The 24,775-nt window shown below is 37.0% G+C and overlaps 1 protein-coding gene across 1 annotated transcript in view; it reads right to left on the bottom strand.

The window, feature by feature from the left end:
- Positions 1-24,775, bottom strand: part of ctnnd2a (catenin (cadherin-associated protein), delta 2a) — a 644,499-nt gene that overhangs the window by 283,611 nt on the left and 336,113 nt on the right. Inside the window, 1 exon segment of the mRNA XM_056450831.1 lies at positions 11,242-11,482. Coding sequence (XP_056306806.1) covers positions 11,242-11,482 — 241 coding nt within the window.

Below are 24,775 nucleotides of genomic sequence, written 5' to 3'. Positions count from 1 at the left end.
TCAACCAACCTTTTACAAGCACTGCAGGTTTCTCTATTAACCATCCTTAGGCGACCACTCAAGGGCACCCCGTTCCCCATGTCTGAGTGGCAGAAGATGTTTTCTGTAAATCACAGTCTGCATTTGTATACGTCAATGCCGTGGCCTCAAGAAGCATCTCCGTGTCCCTGAGTGGACAAGGACGGCCCTCGAGTGCACATCCACATTAAAACAAAGCACGGAAAAGCCTCTTTGGTGCCTCAGTGATAATAACTGTGTAGAAAAGGAGGTTTTGCACCTAAGCTTTGATCAATAGAAGGGGGAAAGCGGATGGCAGACCCCTTTATTTTTTCCGAAGGCAATCCCTCCTTCTCTGCAGCTCTGCGGGATACACCGGCAAATCAATAACCCCTATTCAATCACACTCATTTATCTTCATCTCTCAGTCTCCTTTCTTCCTCCATGTTTTCTCGCTCTGCAGATGGCTCATAACTCTGTTTATCGCTCCACATCAGCAACTGTAATGCGATAACGTCTGCCAAAGGTTTTCTTGCAAAAGTTTCTGCCAAATGGCGTGGTGTTGCGCCCTGACGCAAACAGGACTGGCTTCAGAGTTTGACAGTTTTCTAACCATATTTTTAGTATGTTAATGACCTGCTAATGCACTTTTGGTTTTTAATCACAGCGTGTCATTGACAGATTTCACATGTGCAGATCACAACTCCAAACACCTGTCCCAGATCCAGGCAGTTGTTGTAGCAGTCTGTTTACACAACTCTGAAATGCATTTGTTGTAGAAAACAATTGATGGGGAAGATTTGACAGTTCTGTCTCTACACTGTTACACAGCATTGTCAGTCATGTGCTCTAGGCCAGATTGACTACATCGAGTGAAATTAGCATGAGAAAAATGCCATGAATAGCAGATGGGAGTGAAAAAAAGGAATGTGCATTAAAATGTATTATTATTCTGGATTCCATTTTGTCCTATTTAATTATCTAGGACATCATTTTAATGGTTGAATTATTTTTTTGTGACCAAAAAGCTATAAAAACATTTGAGGAACTTGTTTTTATTTCTTCAAGTTAAACTGGACTTTTATTTTGACAGATTGTGATTTACATTTATAAATAACATGCTTACATTTATGTGTATGTACAGTTTTTCTCCAACAAAATTAAGTGTTCATGTCCTCATATGGCGAGACAGCAGATGAATAAACTGAAAGAAACTATACTTTTGATCATTTGTTAGATGTTAGATTTTTTTTTGGTTTTCTCAAAGTATAATTTTACTTTGGTTCAAACATAAAATTTTACTTAATCTATATTAAAAATTTATTACACAATAAATATATTATTTACTATAAAGACATATATATTTTTTTTCTTTAGTGCAACATATACTCACTGGCCACTTTATTAGGTACACCTGTTCAACTGCTTGTTAACGCAAATTTCTAATCAGCCAGTTACATGGCAGCAGCTTAATGCATTTAGGCATGTAGACATGGTCAAGATGATCTGCTGCAGCTCAAACCGAGCATCAGAATAAGGAAAGAAAGATGATTTAAGTGACTTTGAACGTGGCAAGGTTGTTGTTGCCCCACGGGCTAGTCTGAGTATTTCAGAAACTGCTGATCTACTGGGATTTTCACGCACAACCATCTCTAGAGTTTACAGAGAATAGTTCAAAAAAGAGAAAATATCCAGTGAGTGGCGGTTCTGTGGACGCAGATGCCTTGTTGATGCCAGAGGTCAGAGGAGAATGGCCAGACTGGTTCCAGCTGATAGAAAGGCAACAATAACTCAAATAAGCACTCGTTACAACTGAGGTATGCAGAAGAGCATCTCTGAATGGACAACCTTGAGGCGGATGGGCTACAGCAGCAGAAGACTACACCGGATACCACTCCTGTCAGCTAAAAACAGGAAACTGAGGGTACAATTCGCACAAGCTCACCAAAACTGCACAACAGGAGATTGGAAAACGTTGCCTGGTCTGACGAGTCTCAATTTCTGCGGCGACATTCAGATGGTAGGGTCAGAATTTGACATCAACAACATGAAAACATGGATCCATCCTGCCTTGGATCAATGGTTCAGGCTGGTGGTGGTGGTGTACTGGTGTGGGGGATATTTTCCTGGCACGCTTTGGGTCCATTAGTACCAACTGAGCATCGTGTCAATGCCACAGCCTACCTGAGTTTTGTTGCTGACCATGTCATCAGTGTACCCCTCTTCTGATGGCTACTTCCAGCAGGATAACACGCCGATGAAGCACGAATCATCTCAGACTGGTTACTTGAACATGACAATGAGTTCACTGTACTCAAATGGCCTCCACAGTCACCAGATCTCAATCCAATAGAGCACCTTTGGGATGTGGTGGAACAGGAGATTCGCATCATGGATGTGCAGCCAACAAATCTACAGCAACTGAGTGATGCTATCATGTCAATATGGACCAAAATCTCAGAGGAATACGTCCAGTACCTTGCTGAATCTATGCCACAAGGATTAAAGCAGGTCCAACCTGGTACTTGTAAGGTGTACCTAATAAAGTGGCCGGTGAGTGTATATTTTTATCATGGAAAATCTTTTATAACCTTACATCAATGTATAATTTAGCTTTGGACCAACCTAAAAAATCTTTCAATTTGTTACAGCTAAATTTATCAATTTCCCTTTAAATTATAGTTTTTGACTGCTGGTTTAAAAAACAAAACAAAACAAAAAAAACCTAATGCTTCTAATTTGCTATTAGGGGTTCATTTTTTACTTTAAGCCAAATTGAATTAAACAGGTTAAAACCAGAAACCATTTTTTTCACTTACTACAATATAAAAAAATTACAGTTCTATGTTTTTATGTTCTATGTGTTTTCAGTGTACACATAGAACATGCTGACTTCATATTTACATCTTTTTTTTTGTGATTTAATATTTACAGACACCATTTCACATTGTCCAGACATACTTTTGATTGATTCATCTAAAATTTGCATTAAGCAATACATTTATGACATGATTTTAGTGATTTTGTTTACCATTGTGGAAGTCTAATGCCAAATTAGCACAAAACAGCTAAGCAGATGAGTCATGACAGGACACCCACCACAGCCAATGAAAAGAGCAATGTTTACCAACTAGTTGTTGCATGCGTTTATAGGTGAAAACATGGTAGCATCGTAGAACTGAGTAGAAAAGATCTTTTTTAGATGTCAAAAATCTGTGTCTGATCAGTCTGTGGTCTTCCATGGTTTTAATAACAGTTCCCATTCCTTTACACTGCTAATGTCACTCTTTATGTTTAAAAATCCTGAAAATAGTTATTTTAATGGCGAAAAGAGAGTTTGTGTGGATGAAAGCTGGCCTTTTGTTTCTTTGTTCGTGCCATCTTCAGGTGGAAAGGTCAAAAACGATCTTTTGTGTCATTTTGAATAGTTTAGTGTTTCACCCAAGGACACGCTTTGCCCTTCTAAACTCAAACAAAAACAGTTTTTAGCAGTGCTTCACACTCGCCATAGGCCGAGGATGTCTAAACTTATTATGAGCTGCAGCATTGGTGGCAGTGTGCGGTTAGCATACCTGTCCTCCCTCATCCCTTCATCTCTAGGGAGAAACACCAGAACAGAACAGAAATAGCCTTCATTAGAGTCATAACCCGCTTACAGTCTATTATCACACAGCAAAATATACACAAAAACGCAACAGTCCTTTTCTCAAGAGATCAAGCTAGAACTTTGTCACAAACGGGAACGTGTCATTTGGTGTTTAGGTCAACAGCTATTTGCCTTGTGTACACTTATAAATCCAATACAGCCATCCAAGGCTCATTTGAAATACATGCCTCAGCCTGCATGCTGCGAAACATACAAGATGTTGCTCTGGGCATGTTTTTTTGCGAATCCGAAATATGTTACCTAGGGTACATTTTGTTTACATTTCTTGTACATGTCAACGGGAAGGCGGGGCTTGTTGTACAGATTACCAAGCAAACAACTGATCTAATTCCATTCCTACACCCAACCAATAGTGTTTTCAAAAGCAAATGTACACTGCAAACACAGAGTTTTACCTTGACTGCAATTATCTCTATTGCCATGGTTTACCGGACTACTGTATGTTGAAGTATGTTACATTTTTTGTTTCATAAAAATGAGGACTGAAGCATGTATTTCTAATAAGTTTGTGCTGAATTGAGCAGGTTTCTTGAAATAAAAATGCCAATAACTTCTTAGAAAAAAATGTAATTGCTAATAGACATATATACAGACAGATAGATATTTCCCCATGGGCCCTATTCCCCATGGGCCCAGTGGCCCTATTTTGAAGCTTCTAAAAGTGTATAAATCCATCGTAAAGCGAACCCCTGTGCTAACAGGAGGTCATTGCATGTCTTTTGAAGCAGATTGATATCTTTTTGTAACTAGTAATAGATAGATAGATAGATAGATAGATGGATAGATAGATAGATAGATAGATAGATAGATAGATAGATAGATAGATAGATAGATAGATAGATAGATAGATAGATAGATAGATAGATAGATAGATAGATAGATAGATAGATAGATAGATAGATAGATAGATAGATAGATAGATAGATACATAGATAGATATTGTACATTTACATTTGAATTGAATACATTTTCAGTCTTGCAATTCTTTAAAAAATGCTTTATTGAAAAAAACCCACTTTCGCAACCAAGGTCTCTGAAAATGTGGGCAGTCCCAGATGTACTTTATTCAGGCTGAATGACTCGAGGCATGGCCTTGTATTTTGATGAATCACACTTAGTCACTCTCTCATTTTTTTCTGCTAGTGCTAATGTGACAACTTCACACTTTCAGCACTGTAAAAGAGCAAAGTGCACAATAAAGATCAGAGACTCTGTATCAGATTTCTATCTATCTATCTATCTATCTATCTATCTATCTATCTATCTATCTATCTATCTATCTATCTATCTATCTATCTATCTATCTATCTATCTATCATCTATCTATCTATCTATCTATCTATCTATCTATCTATCTATCTATCTATCTATCTATCTATCTATCTATCTATCTATCTATCTATCTATCTATCTATCACTGGGTACAATAGATTACTAGCCGTTTGTGCCATTCCAGTTTGTACCATTCCAGTTTCCCAACTTTAATATTATGTAGTCATAAACTCTGAGGAGATTAACAGCACTAAACAGCTCTTACTGCTACACTGCAGTAGCCTTTATTAACCCAACCATAATCAGCCTCCAGCAAACACCTGCAGAGTGTCACTAGTGCTCAAGACTAATTACCTGAGTCCAGTTTTTCATGACCACTGTAACACAGAGCAGATAAAGAAACATTTTGCATAAAGCCAACTTTAATTAACATGTTCACACATCAATGGCTACTTTAAAAATAAATCAAGTGCTACAATTAACTGGTATATAGTGAATGTGTGACTTTAAACAAATGACAACTAAAATCATCAAATTAAAGGTGTTTTGAAGAATTAAGCAAGAAGACAACTTAATGCCCAGTTTAATCTTACATGTAAGATTGGGTAAAAAATATGCCATACTACTGCCATGTTACTTCACAATCAATCATCGTACGACATCAACCACGTGCATTTATTTATATTACAAATGTCTCTATAATTGTCTATCAAGTGTTTCCCAAAGATGGCAGATCTCTCCATATACAGTAGCCTACATGCGTTTGTTTTTTTGTTTTGTTTTTTCTGAATAGAAACTGCCCAGCGGGGCCACAGGATATCAACATGACATCAGATTGATGTTGTACCCCAACGTCGTGGGATGTTGCATTTTGTTTGAAATAAAAATTTGGTTGACGTCAGAACCCAACGTCAGACATACGCTACATTTTGGTTACTTTCCAATGCAACCTAAAAACAACAAAATATTAACGTCTAATGATGTTACAGTTTGATGTTGTGTGGATATTACCAATATGACGTCTATCAGTCAGTGAATTTTGGTTGCCATACCAGACAAATAAATGTCAGTATTTGACGTCAATATGACGTTGGTTTAAAATGTTGGCTCGATGATGGATTTTGGTCACTTTCCATTCATTCATTCATTTTCTTTTCGGCTTAGTCCCTTTATTAATCTGGGGTCGCCACAGCGGAATGATCCGCCAACTTATCCAGCACGTTTTTACACAGCGGATGCCCTTCCAGCCACAACTAATAACTGGGAAACATCCATACACACTCATACACTACAACAATTTACGACAACACTCATACCAACTGACCCAGCCGAGGCTTGAACCAGCAATCTTCTTGCTGTGAGGTGACAGCACTACCTACTGCGCCACTGCGTCGCCTGGTCACTTTCCAATGCAACCTAAAATCAACCAAATATCAACTTCATTTCACGTCGTTATTGGACGTCAAAATAACATTGTCCTCAGATGCTGGCGACCTAAATCTAGCCTAATATTAATGTCTTATGATGTTGTGTGTCTGCTAAGTCTATTCATTCTGTGCCAGCAAGAGGCGCTTTTAGTGCTTCAGGAGTGGTTTCCCAGCAACGGCTGTAAACAAAGCAGCCAGTTCAAAGATATGCTCATAAAAATTTACATAAAATTAACATAATGAGTAATGAGTAAAGTTACTTTACTTTACCTTTAGGTTGCAGAAGTGCCTCTGCTATCTTCCGCTGACATTTTATCTTTTTATTCTTTCATGGTAGTCCATGATAATGTATAATACAGGCAAACGTACTGTTGTCATAACTACACGAAGCTTTCTTCCATATTATGGAAGCATGACAGTCTTCATCCTTTTGTTTTACTATTTTAAAAGCTCTATATAGAAGAAATTAAGTCATGTAAAATGTAAACATACTTTCTGAGATGGCGTCGTGATTTATCAGACATGGCATCAGTTGTCTAGCACTATGATAGACACTACACAAGAAAAAAAAATTGAATCTTGCGTCACAATGTCCATTTGTTACATCGACACCCTACGTCAAGCAAATCATACTGAAATCAGGACAAAATTGTGTGATCTAAACAGGGCTTTAGTCTTCTTTCCATGTTGTTTCCATGTTGTTACACTAAGACATTACAGTTATTATGTATCACATTTAAGAGCATGTCAGAGACTCACATAACTCCTTTTACACAATCTGAACAACAAACATTAACTGTCTCTAAAATTGTGTGGCTTGCTGCAGATAGCTGTTTTAACGCTAATGTCATTGTAACCATCCAGAACACACTTAAAACAGTCCATAACACTTCAGTTACTGCATAACAAACCTTTTAAACCATTCAGAATATGTTAGAAACAACTATCTACAACACTATCTAACTAACAACTATCCACAACACCTTACCAATAGCAACAATCTATCAGAACACCACAGTAACCATCTATTACCCCTTACAACAGGAAAACAACACTCTAATACTCTAAAACTCAAACAAACAAACAAACAAACAATATATTTTATTCATTCTTTTTCCTTCTGCTTACTCCCTTTATTCATCAGGGGTCACCACAGAGGAATGAAGCGCCAACTTATCTAGCATATGTTTTACACAGCGGATGCCCTTCCAGCTGCAACCCAGTACTGGAAAGCACCCATCTCACATTCACACAGACACTCATACACTACAGCCAATTTAGTTGATCTAATTTACCTATTAGGTTAGGTTACTTTATTTATACCCGAAGGTAGATTTGGTTTGCAGTTAAGAGTCCTCATCTCACAACACAGTACAGAACTCACACAGTAACAACAACAAATAAACATTAGGACATAAAACATAAAAACACTTATAAACACTTATAAAACACTTATAAAAGTATAAATTAATAATCACTACAAGTTTTGTACAACTATTGCACATGTCTTTGGAGTGTGGTGGAAATTGGAGCACCCACACAAACACGGGGAGAACATGCAAGCTCCACACAGAAATGCCAACTGGCCCAGCCAAGACTCAAACCAGCGATCTTCTTGCTGTGATGCAACCATTGAGCCACCGTGCCATTAACAATAAATTTTGAATCATTATAAATATAAATAAATGTCTCAGTTTATTAACTACACATTCTCATATCTTAAGACTGAAATCACACTGTAAAACAATGCAAATAGATATCAAATGGCTTGACAAGCACCTATGGTTTGACCCCGTCTTGACTCTTGAATACATTTGCCATGCTTAGACACTTTTTAGGACCATCTAAATGCATTTACACATAATCGCAACGAAAGGAAACAGTGCTAAAATATTTATTATTAAAGCTTATTTATTCAAAAGCTGTATTTGCACAAGCGGTAGACAGATAAAGATGTGGCAGCAGTACAAAAACCCAGCAGGATTAGCCTTTGATGAGTCAACTGCTTTACTGTGATTTGAACGCAAGATTACAAAATAGAGCCCCATTATTGCTACAAAATCACTTCCTTCTCATTTATGTCACGAACAAATGTTTACTAAGGAGGCTGAAGACAATTTTACCTCAATACGAATGCAGGGACCATCTAACAATTTGCGAGATGTGACAAACATAAACCCCGAAAACCCTTTAGCAGCCCCAATTTCAGCTCACATCAGATCAATATGAGCTGGGTAGATTATTTACAAAGTGTAATACATCACTGAATACAAATTGAATGTAGTTAGGAACGTGGAAAGTCTACCCTTGGCTTTCCAACAAAATCTTGAGGGAAATACTGGATTGTGATAACACAGTCCAGATTATTTATTTATTTTACTTATTTAATCAGTAAGTTTCCAGTGAGATACAATACCTCTTCTACCAGGGAGTCCTGGAATAATCTCCAGATGACATATAACCCACACACACAAACAAAAAATGACAAATTGGATATGAAAAATATTAAAATTTGGTGGCACAGTGGCTCAGTGGTTAGCACTGTTGTGTTCGCATGTTCTCGTGGGTTTCCTCCAGGTGCTCCTGTTTCCCCCACAGTCCAAAGACAGACCAGGATTGTGGCTGGAAGGGCATCTGCTGTGTAAACCATATGCTGGAATAGTTGGCGGTTCATTCCACTGTGGTGACCCTTGATAAATAAGGGACTAAGCCGAAGAAAAATGAATGAATGAATGAATTTTAAAATTTGAATTTGAATTATTTTGACCCATACAATGAATTTGTATAACCATCCCCAAAGTTTATTTAGTTACAGAAATAATAAAAAATTCATTTATAGTATTATACAGTATTAATTGAAGGTAACGTGGTTCGCAATCGTTTTACTCGAAAGTATATAAGGAAATATCCCCACACAGATTTTGATATTAAAAAAGCATAAAAGTGCATAGAGCCTTGTTTCAAATCGTATCATTCAGCCTGATCTCATGAGGAAACATAACCTTTTGTAAGTTTAGTGGTTAACTCATAAAAGTTGAGTCGTACAAAAATGTACGATTTTAAAAAGGAGGCGTAGCACCCAACCCCACCCCTAAACACAACCGTCATTGGGGTATAAGTAAATCGTACTAAATTTTAAAATGAGATCATATGGTTTTATCCGATTTGGCCACCACATCAAGTTACGAATTGCCGTGAGATAACGTTGGATCTTTGGCTTTCAACACCCTGAGCACTGGCTGTCAACCAGGAAAAAAGTGTGACAAATAAGACGAACAGAAAGTTTTGACCTCCATATTTTATATATAGTAGCTCAACTCGTAAATCCCTGTCCAGACAAATTAGGGTGAGCAGAATAATCATGTTATTCTCGCTTGTAATCTGTCTGTGCACCTTTTTTCTGCATGTGATCACTGCGTTTAAATTATGAGTTACCCACGGTTTGGGAAACTTCTATTCAGATGAATGGAAACAACTTCAAATTATAAGGTTGTGCTTCAGATAATGCATATAGAGTTGAAGACACAATTATAAGCACCTGTGAAATTTAAATTCTTTTTCAAATAGTTTAAGTGATGTTTAACAGAGCAAGGACATTTTTCACAGTATTTCCTATTATATTTTTATCTTATGGAAAAGGCGTACTTTCTTTTAGTTTGGCTGGAATAATAATAAAAAAAAAAGATTCTTTAGAGCACAGAAAGTCTGTAAATTTCTGCGGAAAGGCTTGTCTTGAGACTTTGATGTTATTCTTGGCCTGTTAAAATGATTCAACAACAATACATATCAAACCAATGGAAAACTGTGCAGCCCATGGACAAACCAAACAGTTCTTAGAAGGCTTACCAGTTAAACCAACTTCAAACTAGCACTATCAATGGACTCGCATCAGGTTGCTGATAAAACATGCATATGTGAAGAGGGAAGCAACATACAGTATTTAAAACCTCTTGGTGCCATAAAGAGCTATGTTATTATTGCATTTTTTAATGCTGATGCTATTTTTAGAGTTACTGTAAATTTCAGTTTAGGTTTAGTTTGTTTCATTCATGTTTTTGTAAGTTTTAGTTTAGTTTTGCAAATATATTTCTATTAAGTTTTTATACATTTAGTTTCGGTTTAGGTTTAAGTAAATCAAGTTTATTTCAAGTTGTTGACAAGAGCAAAGTTTAATGTTTGTAGAGCTTACATTAACTCATGTGCAAACCTCTTAATAAATGTTAAATAGATATTTGAACAGACACTTAACCCAAAGCACACAAATGCAAGGAATAAAAGTAAAATGATGAAGAATTAAGACGAAATTCTCTATATTTAAGATCCTGTACAGTAGAAAAACATACCTAGTTTACATTTCTTGAAGAAAAATTAGAAGACATATTGTTTATGTTTATGTAAAAAAGATGTTTATATTTGAGCTTAACTGATATGTTTGGCTATAAAACCACCATTTTTTTTGCTAATTATTATATTATTACAGTTTTTCAGTTTTTAAGAACTGTACATTCAAAAACTTCTTATTTAAAATGAGCTCAAACAACAAGTCTTGAGATTTTTTTTGGACACCTTAACTGTGTTATGTTTCATACACTTAAATTTGCAAAAACAATTTAGGTAACTTAAGCAGTTTGCGTTGGGACAACATGAAGGGACAACATGAAAGAATTGTTTGGAACCCCGCATTTTGACAAAAATGTTTTGGACCAATAGTTTTAGTCTTCATTTTCATTAAACCATCAAGGTGCTACAGTATAGCACTTACAGTAATTCCCCTATGATTACAAACCTGTAAACTACTTTTATATTACTACTATTTAGCACCATTGTTTTTGATTGACTCCATATTTGCAATGGCATCCAGTAGACATGCAGACTCACCTGGGATCCTTCTGAATGCTGTCGATGGATGGTGAGCGTGCCAGGTTGCCCTCGGGTGGCAGTGCCGGGCCGGATTTGCTGTAAGGAGATTCCACCGATGAGCAGTACGGCAGCGTGCGGTAAGTATCCGTGTAATTGGCGCTCTGGCCAGACGCATATCCGCCTCGGGGAAATGTTCCTGTGGCATTCTGGCTTGCTGTTCGCTGCAAGGGTACGGAGTCAACACCAGGGGAGGACGGGGCTATGGCAGGAGGAGAGTAGGGACAAAACAAGAAGTTCAGGACCTGCTCACAAAAGTGGTTCACTAGGTCTAGGTAGAGGAACAATGACAAGACAAGCAGACAGAGGCAGGATACAATATGAGATTGACGGGAGAAAGGAGAGGAAAAGATGATGGCAGTGAGAATGACAGCAGTAAAGGCTCTTTTAACAGCTTCACTGTATTGAGACAAGTAAGATTATTGGCACATTTAAAGACACATTTCATAGCAAACAGAAGATGAAAATGAATTAAAATGACAATTAAACTTAAAATTTGGATAGTTTTTGGAATGTACTGATTTCTTAAAGGAACACTCCATCTTTTTAAAGTGTTAAACAGTTTACTTGAACCATTTTTTTAATCCATTGAGTTGATTTTTAGCTTAGCTTAGCATAATGAATTGAATCAGATTTACTATTATCATTTTGTTCCAAAAATTCAAAAATAGATTTTTGTTAATTTTCCAATTTCAAGCTCGAGCCTTCAGTATTTACATTGTGTAATAAAACCTGATGAAGAATGAAAAATGATTTTGCTAGGAACTATTCTCTCATTCTATATTCTCTTCTTCACTTCTGTATGATTTGATGCGTCTAACCAACCAACCAAGCAACCAACCAAGCAACCAAAAAACCATCCAACCAACCAACCAACCAACCAACCAAGCAACCAACCAACCAACCAACCATCCAAGCAACCAACCAACCAACCAACCAACCAACCAACCAAGCAACCAACCAACCAACCATCCAAGCAACCAACCAACCAACCAACCAACCAACCAACCAATCAACCAACCAACCAACCAACATTTTCCGTTCAGGGAGCTTTGGTTAATAATAGTCCTTATCATTTATAAATCCTTTATGATTATGATTCTCACATAATGCACTGCAAACGAAGCTGAGGCATTTATTCTATACATAAGGGAAAAAACTATTAAATGCTATCAGATACTTATAAAAGTAAACACAGGTGCCTCGTCAGAGTCTTCACAAGAGAATTACAGTTATTAATAAATTATCCATTTGTAAAATAAAAGATGACGAAAGACGAATTATTAGGATTTTACCTCAGAGCTTGTGTGCTTTCACTTTCTATATACCACCCTAATTCAGGTGAGTGTTTTGAATTGAAATAATTAGAAGGTTTTAATACGCGATGTACCTACAGGGGTCTCAAGCTTTGTTGAATTCTTGGAATGAAATGCTAGTCATCAAATCCGATATTGATTCAATAATGATTCATTATGATTCAATTAATTATGCTAAGCTAAGCTAAAAGTGACCGTGCCAGAGCAAGCAATCTGCCGAATGGATTCCAAAAATGTTGAAGTCAACTCCAAGATTTACAAGTTTAACTTTAGGATACTTGAGCCTTTTTCAAAAAAGGTGGAGTGTTCCTAAACTACAGAAGCGAACAGAGGTTTATGTTTATTTTTGCATGAACGTGTTGCTCTCTCTCTCTCTCTCTCTCACTCTCTCTCTCTCTCTCTCTCTCTCTCTCTCTCTATATATATATATATATATATATATATATATATATATATATATATATATACGGAACAGCGGAATGAACCGGCAATTTATCCAGCACATGTTTCATGCAGCGGATGCCCTTTCAGCTGCAACCCATCTCTGGGAAACATCCAGACACACTCATTCACACTCATACACTACGGACAATTTAGCCTTCCCAATTCACCTGTACCACATGTCTTTGGATGTCTTTGAAAACCAGAGCACCCAGAGGAAACCCACGCGAACGCAGGGAGAACATGCACATCCCACACAGACACACCAACTGACCCAGCTGAGGCTCGAACCAGCAACCTTCTTGCTGTGAGGCGACAGCACTACCTACTGCACCACTGCGTCACCCTAATATAAACTGTATTAAATATATCCAATTAGAACCAGTTGTATTACATTGGAATAATATTTTACAATATGAATATTTTTAAATATTTAAAATAAAATCACAATAGCTGAAATTAAAATTACTGTTACTATCTTAATTATTCATTTATTTTTAAATATATGTAGATAATAAAATAACCATCTATCTGTTTCTATGTTGAATTTAAAATGCTAAAACGCACCAAAGTTGTCCAAACCTTGAAATGATTAAATGATTCATCTTGATGCCAGATGACTCAGAGATTGACCTCACTTACGCAAGCCCTAATTATAGTTGTGACAACTTTAAAATAAACCTGTGATAAATTAAAACAAGCACGTTGAGACAAGACGGCTGACTGCACCAGATGTAAACTCCAAAGGTAGATCACTTAAATGTGCATTGTTTGGTTTTTAACATATTGAGGTGACAGAGTGTATCCGTTTCGCTCAATATGAGGGTAATGTGGCAGCCACTGTCTGCAAGACAATCACAGTGGAGTGTCTCATAAATCTGCAGTGCCAGACGATCAATGGCAGGCTTCTGAGTCTTTACCACAACACTGCCAGTGAAGCCGTAAAACAGGACTATTAGTCACCAAACACAAAGTGCACACTGGGCCATCCATGACTCTTCAGAGAAAAAATGTTGCACCCGCTCAGTGTAGGCTAACGATAATTAGACAGACTATGAGATTAATGGAGACTGCTTGGAGAGGAATAAAGGAGAGAGAGAGAGAGAGAGCCAGAAACAGGCTGAGAGAGGAAGGGTTGCTTGATAGATTGAATTTAAGTTTCCTGAGCTGGAATATATAATATACAAAAGACAGACAGAGGCGTTACATTCAGCTTTCCATTTTAAACAAAACAGGTTCTAGATTTTCTAATAGTCCTATCAAGCTAGTAGCTTAGATGTGTATACTGTATGCCCTGCCAATACAGATGATCATGCGGGACAATATAGTTTACAAACAGAGCTTGATATTAACTTTTATGATCACCAGCCTCTGTGGCTTGTAGATTTCCAACATTACTAGCCACTTGCCATTTTCACTAGCCAAAATTTTTTTGTTGAGAAAAAATATTTTATATGCATAAATTTGACATTGAAATGCTAAAATTAGTTGATTTAGATGTCCACATGCCTCCTCATTCATTTCACTGTTTTGTGTGTTGTGTATGAGCTTGCTCAATGAGCATGAGCAAATGGGTTGTGGTTTCAGTGTCACATTGCAAGAGCTTGAAATTAAGGATTTATCAAATTTATCTCTGACCACGCACACACGCACACACACACACACACGCACACACACACACACACACACACACACACACACACACACACACACACACGCACACACACACACACACACACACACACACACACACACACACACACACACAAATTATTATTTGTCTGTCACAATAATGTGAAAAAATTACACATTATTTAATTTTTTTTAAATGCTGTGTAAAAACAAGCAAAATATATCTGTATACATGCACTTTTTATTCAACAAAACGTTTCTTAAAAAAAACATTTAAAAATTTATATTGTAATGTATCTAAATTTATGCAGAGTAATCTGTTCTGGCCAAAGATCTCAGATCACCAGTTAGCTACACATCAACAGGGAGTTAATCTCCTATTAAAGCAATGTTATTGTAAAAAATAATTAAACCAGATTAACAAATAAAGCGTTCCGATTCCCCCCCCCCCCCAAAATAAGATAATGACATTGAGTGAATGCTTTAGGCATGTAGTACACATCAACAAATCATTTGCTTCAAATCATCTAAATCCCAGCATCAGCGCATTCAGAAATAACAGTTTGTTGGCAAAAGCCGCTAAACGCCACTTGCCTTTGACAGCAAAAGCCGCTATGTCCCGAGAACCAATCAGAAGGTGCAAATCGAATCATATGTTTTCAATTTGCAGCGGCTCATACGCCGGGTTTTATGAGGAGACTGTTTTATTCCGCTTTCGATTTTGATTTTAAAAGATGGAGTTTGATAAACTGGATGAGACTGTCTGACTGTCAGTGAATGGCAAATGAAAACGTCCCTTACCTCAAAACTCTTATTATAAGAACAAGAAAATACAATGTACAGTCGGATGTGGCATGCATTCATAGCGTGTTTTCGCGCAGCGACGCTACTTTGAATGAGTCTGATTTACTATATATTAAATGGCAACTGCGTTTCACGAAAGACAGAGTTAAGATTCCATTCTTCTATCCCACATGGATGCTATGAGGATAAACAGGAGAAACTGAGACCAAGACCTTAAGTATGGTGAGAATGAATGAATGACAGCTTCTAAAATTGTCTGAGAGACATCCTCTTTTTGCCCAGTAAGCCTACCTTGTGTTTTATTTGCTTATGTAAGCTATTTTTTAAAAGATAAATATAATGTACAAAACTTTACAATCTTTATATTACTTTATATTACCTATACATCTGATAAGCTTATTATATTAATGGACAATGCACAGATATTGATGTTTCATAATGTTTTACACTACATTATTTGAATCTACCAAGCTTATTTACAATGTTTGCAATGTTACTTACATTAAATATAAATCCTAAATGTCAGAAATGACAACAGCTTGTTAAGATTTAATTAATGTCAGTTTTAATGTTATTGATTAATGCACTTACTTGACAGATTTCATTCATTCATTTTCCTCCTGCTTTTTGCCTGGTTTATCACAGTGGCATGAACCGCCACTTACTTGACAGATTTATGAATTTTTAATTTTGTGTGATTTGTGTAATGTGTTTAAAGTTTGGTAAAGTCTTGTCCCAATAGGTGGATTTAGAGGTTTTTGCAAAAAAGCAGAAGTGGATTCAGCTGGTTTTGATGCAAATAAAAATCTACCTTCTTAATAACATTTATGAAAAAAAAAAAAATAAATTACTAGCTAATAACCTTTTCATTATCTATTAAATCAAACTTCTGAACCTAATCAGAGGAGCCTGATAGAAAATGCTCGTTTACAAGAAAAGAAGTCTTTAGAGGGTTTAGATTTAGAGGGTTTTGTATCTGAACTCTTCAAATATAACTGTAAGCAGAAGAAAGCAGGTGAAAAACGTGAGTGATAATGAAATGATGATCACATGCACATGGTTAACGTTAGGCACAATAATAATCTGTTCAAAGAATGGTTAAAGCGAAAGCAGCAACCGCTGCTGCATACAAAAATATTTTTTTTATCAAAAATAAAAAAAGAGCAGCAGGACTGTAGGTGCAGGAGCATCATTTTTTGCACATCTATTTAAAAGAGAACCGAACATTTCAGTTGCGTTTTAATCCACGGTTGCTTCATGCAAGGAAACGGGAACATGCATTCTTTTTCAAACAGTCACACATCACATCACTTTCTTTTACTTGCGTGAACACAATTATTTTTTTGTCAGTCATGCTGTTTCTCGATTCCAAGATCATATGGCATATGGTATTTTGTTTTTAATTTAATCAAATTTTCAAAAAGTTCCTCCAAAATTTCAAAAAATTAAAACCAACCAACCAACCAACCAACCAACCAACCAACCAACCAACCAACCAACCAATCAATCAATCAATCAATCAATCAATCAATCAATCAATCAATCAATCAATCAATCAATCAATCAATCAAACTCAGTGTTGACTTTAAATACAGAGCTATCCTCTTAAAGATAAATGTATTGTTTTTTTAATTGGCATCAATGGTTTTCACAGAATGTTTTTCCTCATTGCATGAAACTTAATTCAAAATTTGAATCATAAAGCAAAATTCACATTAAAGGAAAATGGAAGGTTCATTGGGAAACAAACAAATGTTCTTTAATTATGTGTAGACCTTACTTTTTGGTTCAATTCAACACATTTGCATAGGCAATTAAATTTGTGCTTTTTTACTATTATTTGTACAACCATAAATGTGGGTCATTTCTAAAAGTAGAGCACTGCACATTTATTTGTTTTCACCATAATGATGTGACGAGCGATGATCCTCTTGGCTCAGCTTGAGAGTGTGGGTGTTTGGCTTTGGGTGTATCTCACACTCATTACTCCAATGTGAAGATTTCATCTAACTCAAGGTCTCTAACCGATTTAGCACTGAAGGCCCTGAGGGCTTGATTTACAGCTCAAGCTGAATGCAAACACCTTTAGAAGGTGAAAATCTATCGGTATGTCATTAATTAACTAGCAAAAGAAGGCTAATTAAATTTCTGGCTGTACCTCAAAGCAGTGTTACCAGTATTGACTGTTTTGAATTTCATTCGATCTTGAGAGATCAGATGGTGAGGTCACAAATTGATGTATATAGTGATAGCAAATGCCATTATTATGTTATATTAAAGGTTCTTAACATTGTTTTAGAGTTATAGATTGTAATAGATTTCAATCCACAAAGTATGTGAGTTGTCATACTTTAGAAGCACACGTAAAGTCTTTTTTCAGTGGAGAAAAAAAAGAGAAAACATTTGATTTGATCAGAAATACTGTAATCATCAAAATCTGAAAATATTTTAGTTTAGTGGCAATACCATACTAATCGGATAGAGTTTTACAAAATAACCAATACACTTCAACAAAATCCCTTTATTTTCTCTTATAGAAGTTCAACATATTGAAAGATTCTGAAGGCGAACACTTCTAAAGGTTACTCAAAAATAAGAAGAAAGCTTACTAACAAATGTAGAGACTCTAACTTCAGTACTACACTCTCAATGGACATCACTAGACTCTTAGATCTTTTTAACTTTAGCGATATCGATTCTGATTCCGCGTATCGAATCCGGTTCTTATCAATCCTTCGTTGCGATTGCAATATTTTTGGAGAGAGAAAAAAAAGAGCAAATAACTGTTTTAAAAACAACAACAACAAAAAAAACTTTTATTCTTGCCACATTTATGCTATAACCAGTAGGATGTAACCGCTAAATGGATAGCTCACACAAAAAAGTTGATTTACTCACTATTTGCTCACCCTTAAGCAGTTTCTTTCTTCTGTTAAACAAATTATATTTTGAAGAAAGAAGAAATCTGTAACCATTGATGCCATCGTAGAAAAAGCAAACACTAAGTCACTTGTTACATGTTTCCAGCTTTCTTCAAAATCTCTCCTTTGGTGTTTAACAGAATATCATAAAGGTTTGAAACAAGTAAAGGTTGAGTAAATGACAGATTTTTTTATTTTTTGTTATTTTGGGTGAATTATTCCATTAACTGTGAATAATTACATAAGGCTTTCATAAGGGAATAAAAGAAGCAATTAAACATAGTTTAAATATAGTTTAAATATAGTAAAGTTGGTAATTATGTTTTCCTAGCTGCCTAAATGCATTTAACTGTAATCACTATTTAAAAAAAAAAGTAAACTAAATCGATTGTTAGTTTATCCAAAATTATCTCATGTCTTCATGTCTTTTCTGCTGTTGCTAATATTAGCTGTATCTGCTGCGATGTTGTGGGACTCGACAACCCAAAACTACCTAGGAAATCTCTACCTTAAAAGACACTAGATTGAGTGACAGATCACTCACATCACAGCTGTTTACAGATGTAGTGCAAGTGGTTTTAACTCTAGTGATGCAGGTGTGACATTCGCTCATAGTGTCTCACACACATTATACAATTAAGATGACTAATAAGAATTCTTTATAGCTGTTTGCATCCAGTAGATGAAAGGCTTTTACTTTAAAGCTGCTACTGGCTTGAAATATGTAATATGAATAGCGTGTCCATGGTAACATTGTCACATGTCCTGGCAAACAGATAACACTGTAAAATGTTCCCTGCCATTATCCACGAGAGAATGACTGGGAAGGTCAAGAATTGATAATGATGCGACGAATACCTGTGATCTTATCGAATTTTCTTTTAATTTTCTTTCTTTCTTTTAAGTTTCTTTGAAATTTTAAACCGGTTCTAAAATAGAACTGGTCCTTGATTCATTCATTTATTAATTTTCTTTTCAGCTTAGTCCCTTTATTAATCTGGTTTTGCCAACCCATTGACATCATTAGTTCCTTACAGGACATAACTAGTCTTTTATAGGACATCACTAGTTTGTCAAATGACAGCGAATCTCTCAAGGGACATCACTAGACCATCAAATGACATCACTAGTCTTTTACAGGACATCACTAGTCTCACAGGACATCAATAGTTTCTCATATGACATCGCTAGTCTCTCACAGGACATCAATCTTTTATAGGACATTACAAGTTTCTCACAGGACATCACTAGTCTCTCACAGGACATCACTAGTCTTTTATAGGACATCACTAGACTTTTACAGGGCATAACTAGTCTTTTACAGGACCTCATTTGTCTCTCAAAATACATCAATAGGTTCACACAGGACATCACTAGTCTTTTACAGGACATCAATTGTCTCACACAAGACATCACTCTTCTTCTACATCCTGGTCTCTCGAATGACATTACTAGTTTTTTATATGACATCACTAATCTCTCAAATGACATCACTAATCTTTTACAAGACATCACTAGTCTCACAGGACATCACTAGTCTCTCAATGGACATCACTAGATTTTATAGGACATCACTAGTCTTTTACAGGATATAACTAGTCTCCAGTGTTGGGTGAGTTACTTTAAAAAAGTAATGGATTACAAGTTTGACTACTACTAAAAAACTGTAATCTGATTACACTACTAATTACTTAATGTAAAAAGTAATCAGATTACTAATTACTTTACTTTGAAGTTACTTTTAAAACATATAAATCATGCTTATAAAAATACTAAATAAACTGCAGCTCTTTCAGTAATTTAATTAAATTCAATTCACTTTTATTTCTATAGCGCTTTTACAATGTAGATTGTGTCAAAGCAGCTTCACATAGAAGATTATAGTAACAGTGTTAGTTCAGTTTAGCTCAGTTCAGTTTGGTTCAATTTTCACTACTGAGAATTCAAACATTGAAGAGCAAATCCATTGATGCGCAGCTCTACAGATCCTGAACCATGCAAGCCAGTGTCGACAGCGGCGAGAAAAAAAACTTCACCAATTGGCGAAAGTGAAGAATTAAAAAACCTCAAGAGAAACCAGGCTCAGATGGGCATGACAATTTCTCCTATGGCCAAACGTCTTGTGCAGAGCTGCAGTCTAGGTGCTGGAGAGCTGCAGTCTAGGAGCAGTCTAGGAGGGATTTTATTGAATAATATAATATTTAATGAAAAACATTATAATGGGTTGATCACAGCAGCTTGACATTTTCAAAAGACTTAAAGAGTTCATCCAAAACTGAAAATTCTCTCATCATCCACCTGTTTGTCTTTTTTTAAAGAAGACATGAAGAAAAGTGGATACCTGTAACCATTGACATCTATGCAAAAGCACTGCAGTGTTTGGGTGTTCTGTGTTGGTCTGAGGTATTTAGTCTACCAAAATGTTTATATTCCATACAAAGCATGAAGGTGATCAGTTCTTGTTGCATGACTCGCAATTTTCAACTGATTCACCCTGGAAAATGCGAGTGCGCAATGTGCGCTCAGAATATGTGTGCGAGCGCCTTCATTGGTGCAAAAGACTTGAAATGTGATCAGCCCCATAAGCAGATACGCTTCTCTTCAAATTTTCAGAAGATACCTTCACTCCCAATCCTGCACAAAAAATCTATTTTTCAGTTGTGCCACTTTTGGGCGCCGATGTCCTCCTTGGTGACGAATATTGTAAATTGCTTTTTGTTCAAGTGCTTGAACAAGTTGCTGGTTGAGTAAAAACTATCCGAAGGTTCTTTAGAGACTGGACATAGACACAGCAATAATTTTAGTTTTTACCAACCCAGGCTTATTCTGAGAACGTAAACCCGTGGACGTTTCTGGAGACCACGAAATACGTAGCCGGGGGTACGTACGGCTGCATTTCATTTTTTTAAGCGAACTCTACGGGGTGGTGTGACGCCAACCGGCCGCTTGTCTCCATGTGGAGGGCTTTCCTGCTGCAACCAGTTTGTCCGGTTAGCTCTTCGTGTACTCTGGCGGACTCGAGCTGCAGAGAGGGGCTGACCATGACGACGACGACCAGGTTCGAGTCCGGGGAAGAGTGGTTCCAGAAATCAGGTAAGAAAACAAAAACAAAATCCAAAAAATCAAGCGAACAAGTTCGTCACAGGGTGAGAATGTGGTCAAAATCCGAAAACGTGGTAAAAATCAGACGAGGGCTTTTCTTTTTATGGACGGCTTTTGTGAATCGTCGTTGGTTGGGTTTAGGGACGAAGGAGGGTGGGTCAGCCGATTGGCCAGTCGCACAATCAATCATTCTGTTATCCAGGCAGACAGGAGGAAGGTCGTTCGACAGCGGCCTCCAGCGGGTTTACGCGAGAACGGCGCGGGAAAAAGGGTGCACAGCGGCCTCTCGCGGACTTGCAAAAACAAAAACTGCAAAAATACGTACCTCCCGGGACGTATTTCGCGGTCTCCAGAAACGTCCCCGGGACTACGTTCTTAGAATGAGCCTGGGTTGGTTTTTACACATAAAATCAAAGTAATGTCTGTATTTCCACTTGAAGATGCAACCACTCTTGACAGCAACCATTTGTCAGTGCATGCTTATTAACTGACGTTGCAGCAGAAAACGTGTTCTAAAAAAAAACATTTTTTTATTCTAAAAACTACATTTGTAATGTAACGCAATTACATTGACTTACATTGATTACACAAATTGAAAATGTAATTCGTTACATTACTGCGTTCCTCAAAAATGTAATTACAATACAGTAACGTGTTACTGTGGAACGCTTTACACCCAACTCTGGTAGTCTCACAGGACATCACTAGTCTCTCAAAGCATATCATTAGTCTATCAAAGGACATCACTAGTCTTTTACAGGACATCCATTGTCTCACAGGACATCAATAGTTTTTCATTGGACATCACTAGTCTTTCAAAGGACATCACTAGTCTTTAATAGGAGATCAATAGTCTCTCACAGGACGTCACTTTTCTTTATCAGGACATCTTATTCTAAATTCAGTCTCTAGTTTTGATCCCGACTTTACTTCTACTTTAACATCATTTTCTCTGCATATGAAGAGAAGGTCTCAGCTGCACGTTCAGAATTTAAGGGTCAAGCATTGTTCACAAGCATCCAATAAAGACCATAAGCAGAAAGCATTCCTCTTTTAATAACTGTATATTTGAGCATTGTAGCCAGGTCTCAGGGAAGACGTTATCATCGTGAAGTGCTGCCACTCCACCACAGCGGCGATGCCTTGGGAGAATGACCTTTCAGTGACCTTCAGATTGTATTAGCTTATCTTATCAGAAATGCTGTATCTTATGTGACCGCGCACCACACTACACGGACAAGGGCTTTCCTCGGCCCAGCGTGAGATAAAACACACAAAGCCACAACATGACACGAGACAGATAACATCTTGCATAAAATCTCGACAACCGACCTGTCTTGTATCTATTATTTGCCATGGGTGATCATAAACAATGTGAGAGCAGAAAGTAATAACTGGCAAATGCGTATAAAATGATAAATGGAGCCATAAACAACAATAAAGACGATGTTTATTAACTCACAGTATATTTTTTCCATCTGCGAGAGAATTTACTAGTCAGTTCCAGAATATATTTCTTGAAATGTTTATAACGCAGTGTTGGTTAATTCGACTCTTGTAGATCCAAACTGGTCCCTATCATTAAGAATAAAATAGTGCATTGGCGGGTACAATGACTGGTAAATACATCTCTTGGGAGCCATATTGTGCTGCTGATACGCTGACAGTTTCTCTTATTCATTTTGTACAGAGGCTGTTAACGAGGGCAACTAGCCGATAATGTGCTTCAGTGAATCCCGCTATTTCCTGACAACAGCGTTTGACGGTGTAATTCTTTAATTAACTGGCATGCTAAGCCTTTTCGCTGTGTTCTGCTTCCTTTGACATCATATACAGTGTTTTCTTAAGCCAGTTTGAAGGACACTTGTGAATAACAGCCAACTTTCCTTGGCTAATCTGTGCCTTGTCTCTCTGAGCCGTAAAAGAGCAACATGACGACAAATTAAAATATGTTTCTTCTGTTTTCTGCTAAGAATTGTACACTGCTGTTTGAGATCAATAAGATAACAAATGCTTCTATTCAGCAGGAATACATTCAATCGATGAAAATAAGACTGTTATTAATATTGATAAAATAATAAATGTTTACTGAGCATCAATTCAGCATATTACAATGATTTCTAAAGGATCGTGTTACAACAAAACCTGGATATTTAAATTAAGATGAGATATTGTAAAGTGTAGTACTATTTCATGATATATAACTGTTTTAGTGTATTTTTGAGACATGTGACTTTTTTACAAAGTGATATCTGAAACATTTTCGGAATGACTTCTGGTAATTCAAATATGTGCTCTTCACACAAGCAAGAACGTTCCGGAATTTTTCCAGAAAGGACCATTCACACATCCATTCCAAAATGCTGGTAAATTCTGACAAAAACAAGCTCTAAATGGCTGCGTTTCTGTTAAAAATGAAAGAGGTCTTTGTTTTTCTTGATGATTAGATTTTTATTTAAAACTTTAATAAGCTGTTTTTGCTTCAGAGTCGGACCAAGTACTGGATATTTTAAAGATATAAAGATATGAGCGAACACTTTCGCATACCGATAAGTACATTTGAGTTTGTGCCGCAGCCTGTGCTGCAGCCTCTTTTTAAAACAAGACTCCCGGTGTGGTAGGCTACTCAAATCTGACTCACAGGAGCGCTCCTTCACATGCACGTGTGTCACGTGGCTAAATGAAGATAAACTCACAGGTAAACTCACTGCTATCATAAGCATTTTATTGATCATTTTTTCCCAAGTTGACACTAAAGCCTGGTTTATACCTCTGCGTCAAGGGATCGGCATGACCCACGGCGCACGCAATGGGCGTAGATGTGCATTCATACTTCTGCGCGCTGTTTCTGTTGCTCTGCAATAACACTTCCGAAAAGCTAATTGGCAGTGAGGTGTTTATGTTCCTCTGTGTCGAGTTTCTTCGTTGGTGTTTTGTTTTTTCTGAACGCTTCCTTAATGTACAAGTGGTTCAAACTCGCTCATTTTGAGGCAGGAACTGGCGGATGTGCAACAACTTTAACCATAAGGTAAACACAAAACAAAACTTTCCATCCGGAGCTCCTTCACGGGACTCCACACTTGTAAACGATCGCTCCATCGGGCTCGGGCGGCCCTCGGTCCTGCCCACACTCGTCAGCGCTGCTAAGCCGACCAATCACAGAGCTTGCGCTACATGTCGTTGCGACATGTAGTTACATTTTTTGAGAGGTGCGCGTCAGCGACGTCGACGGCCACAGCGAGGGCTATGCGTCCACGTGTAGGCCGCGCCGTAGCATAC

The sequence above is a fragment of the Danio aesculapii genome, chromosome 24 (genome assembly GCF_903798145.1).
Source record: "Danio aesculapii chromosome 24, fDanAes4.1, whole genome shotgun sequence".
In the NCBI taxonomy this organism is placed as follows: Eukaryota; Metazoa; Chordata; class Actinopteri; order Cypriniformes; family Danionidae; genus Danio; species Danio aesculapii.
The sequence above is the reverse complement of the archived record's forward strand: the minus strand, read 5'-3'. Positions and strand labels throughout refer to the sequence as shown.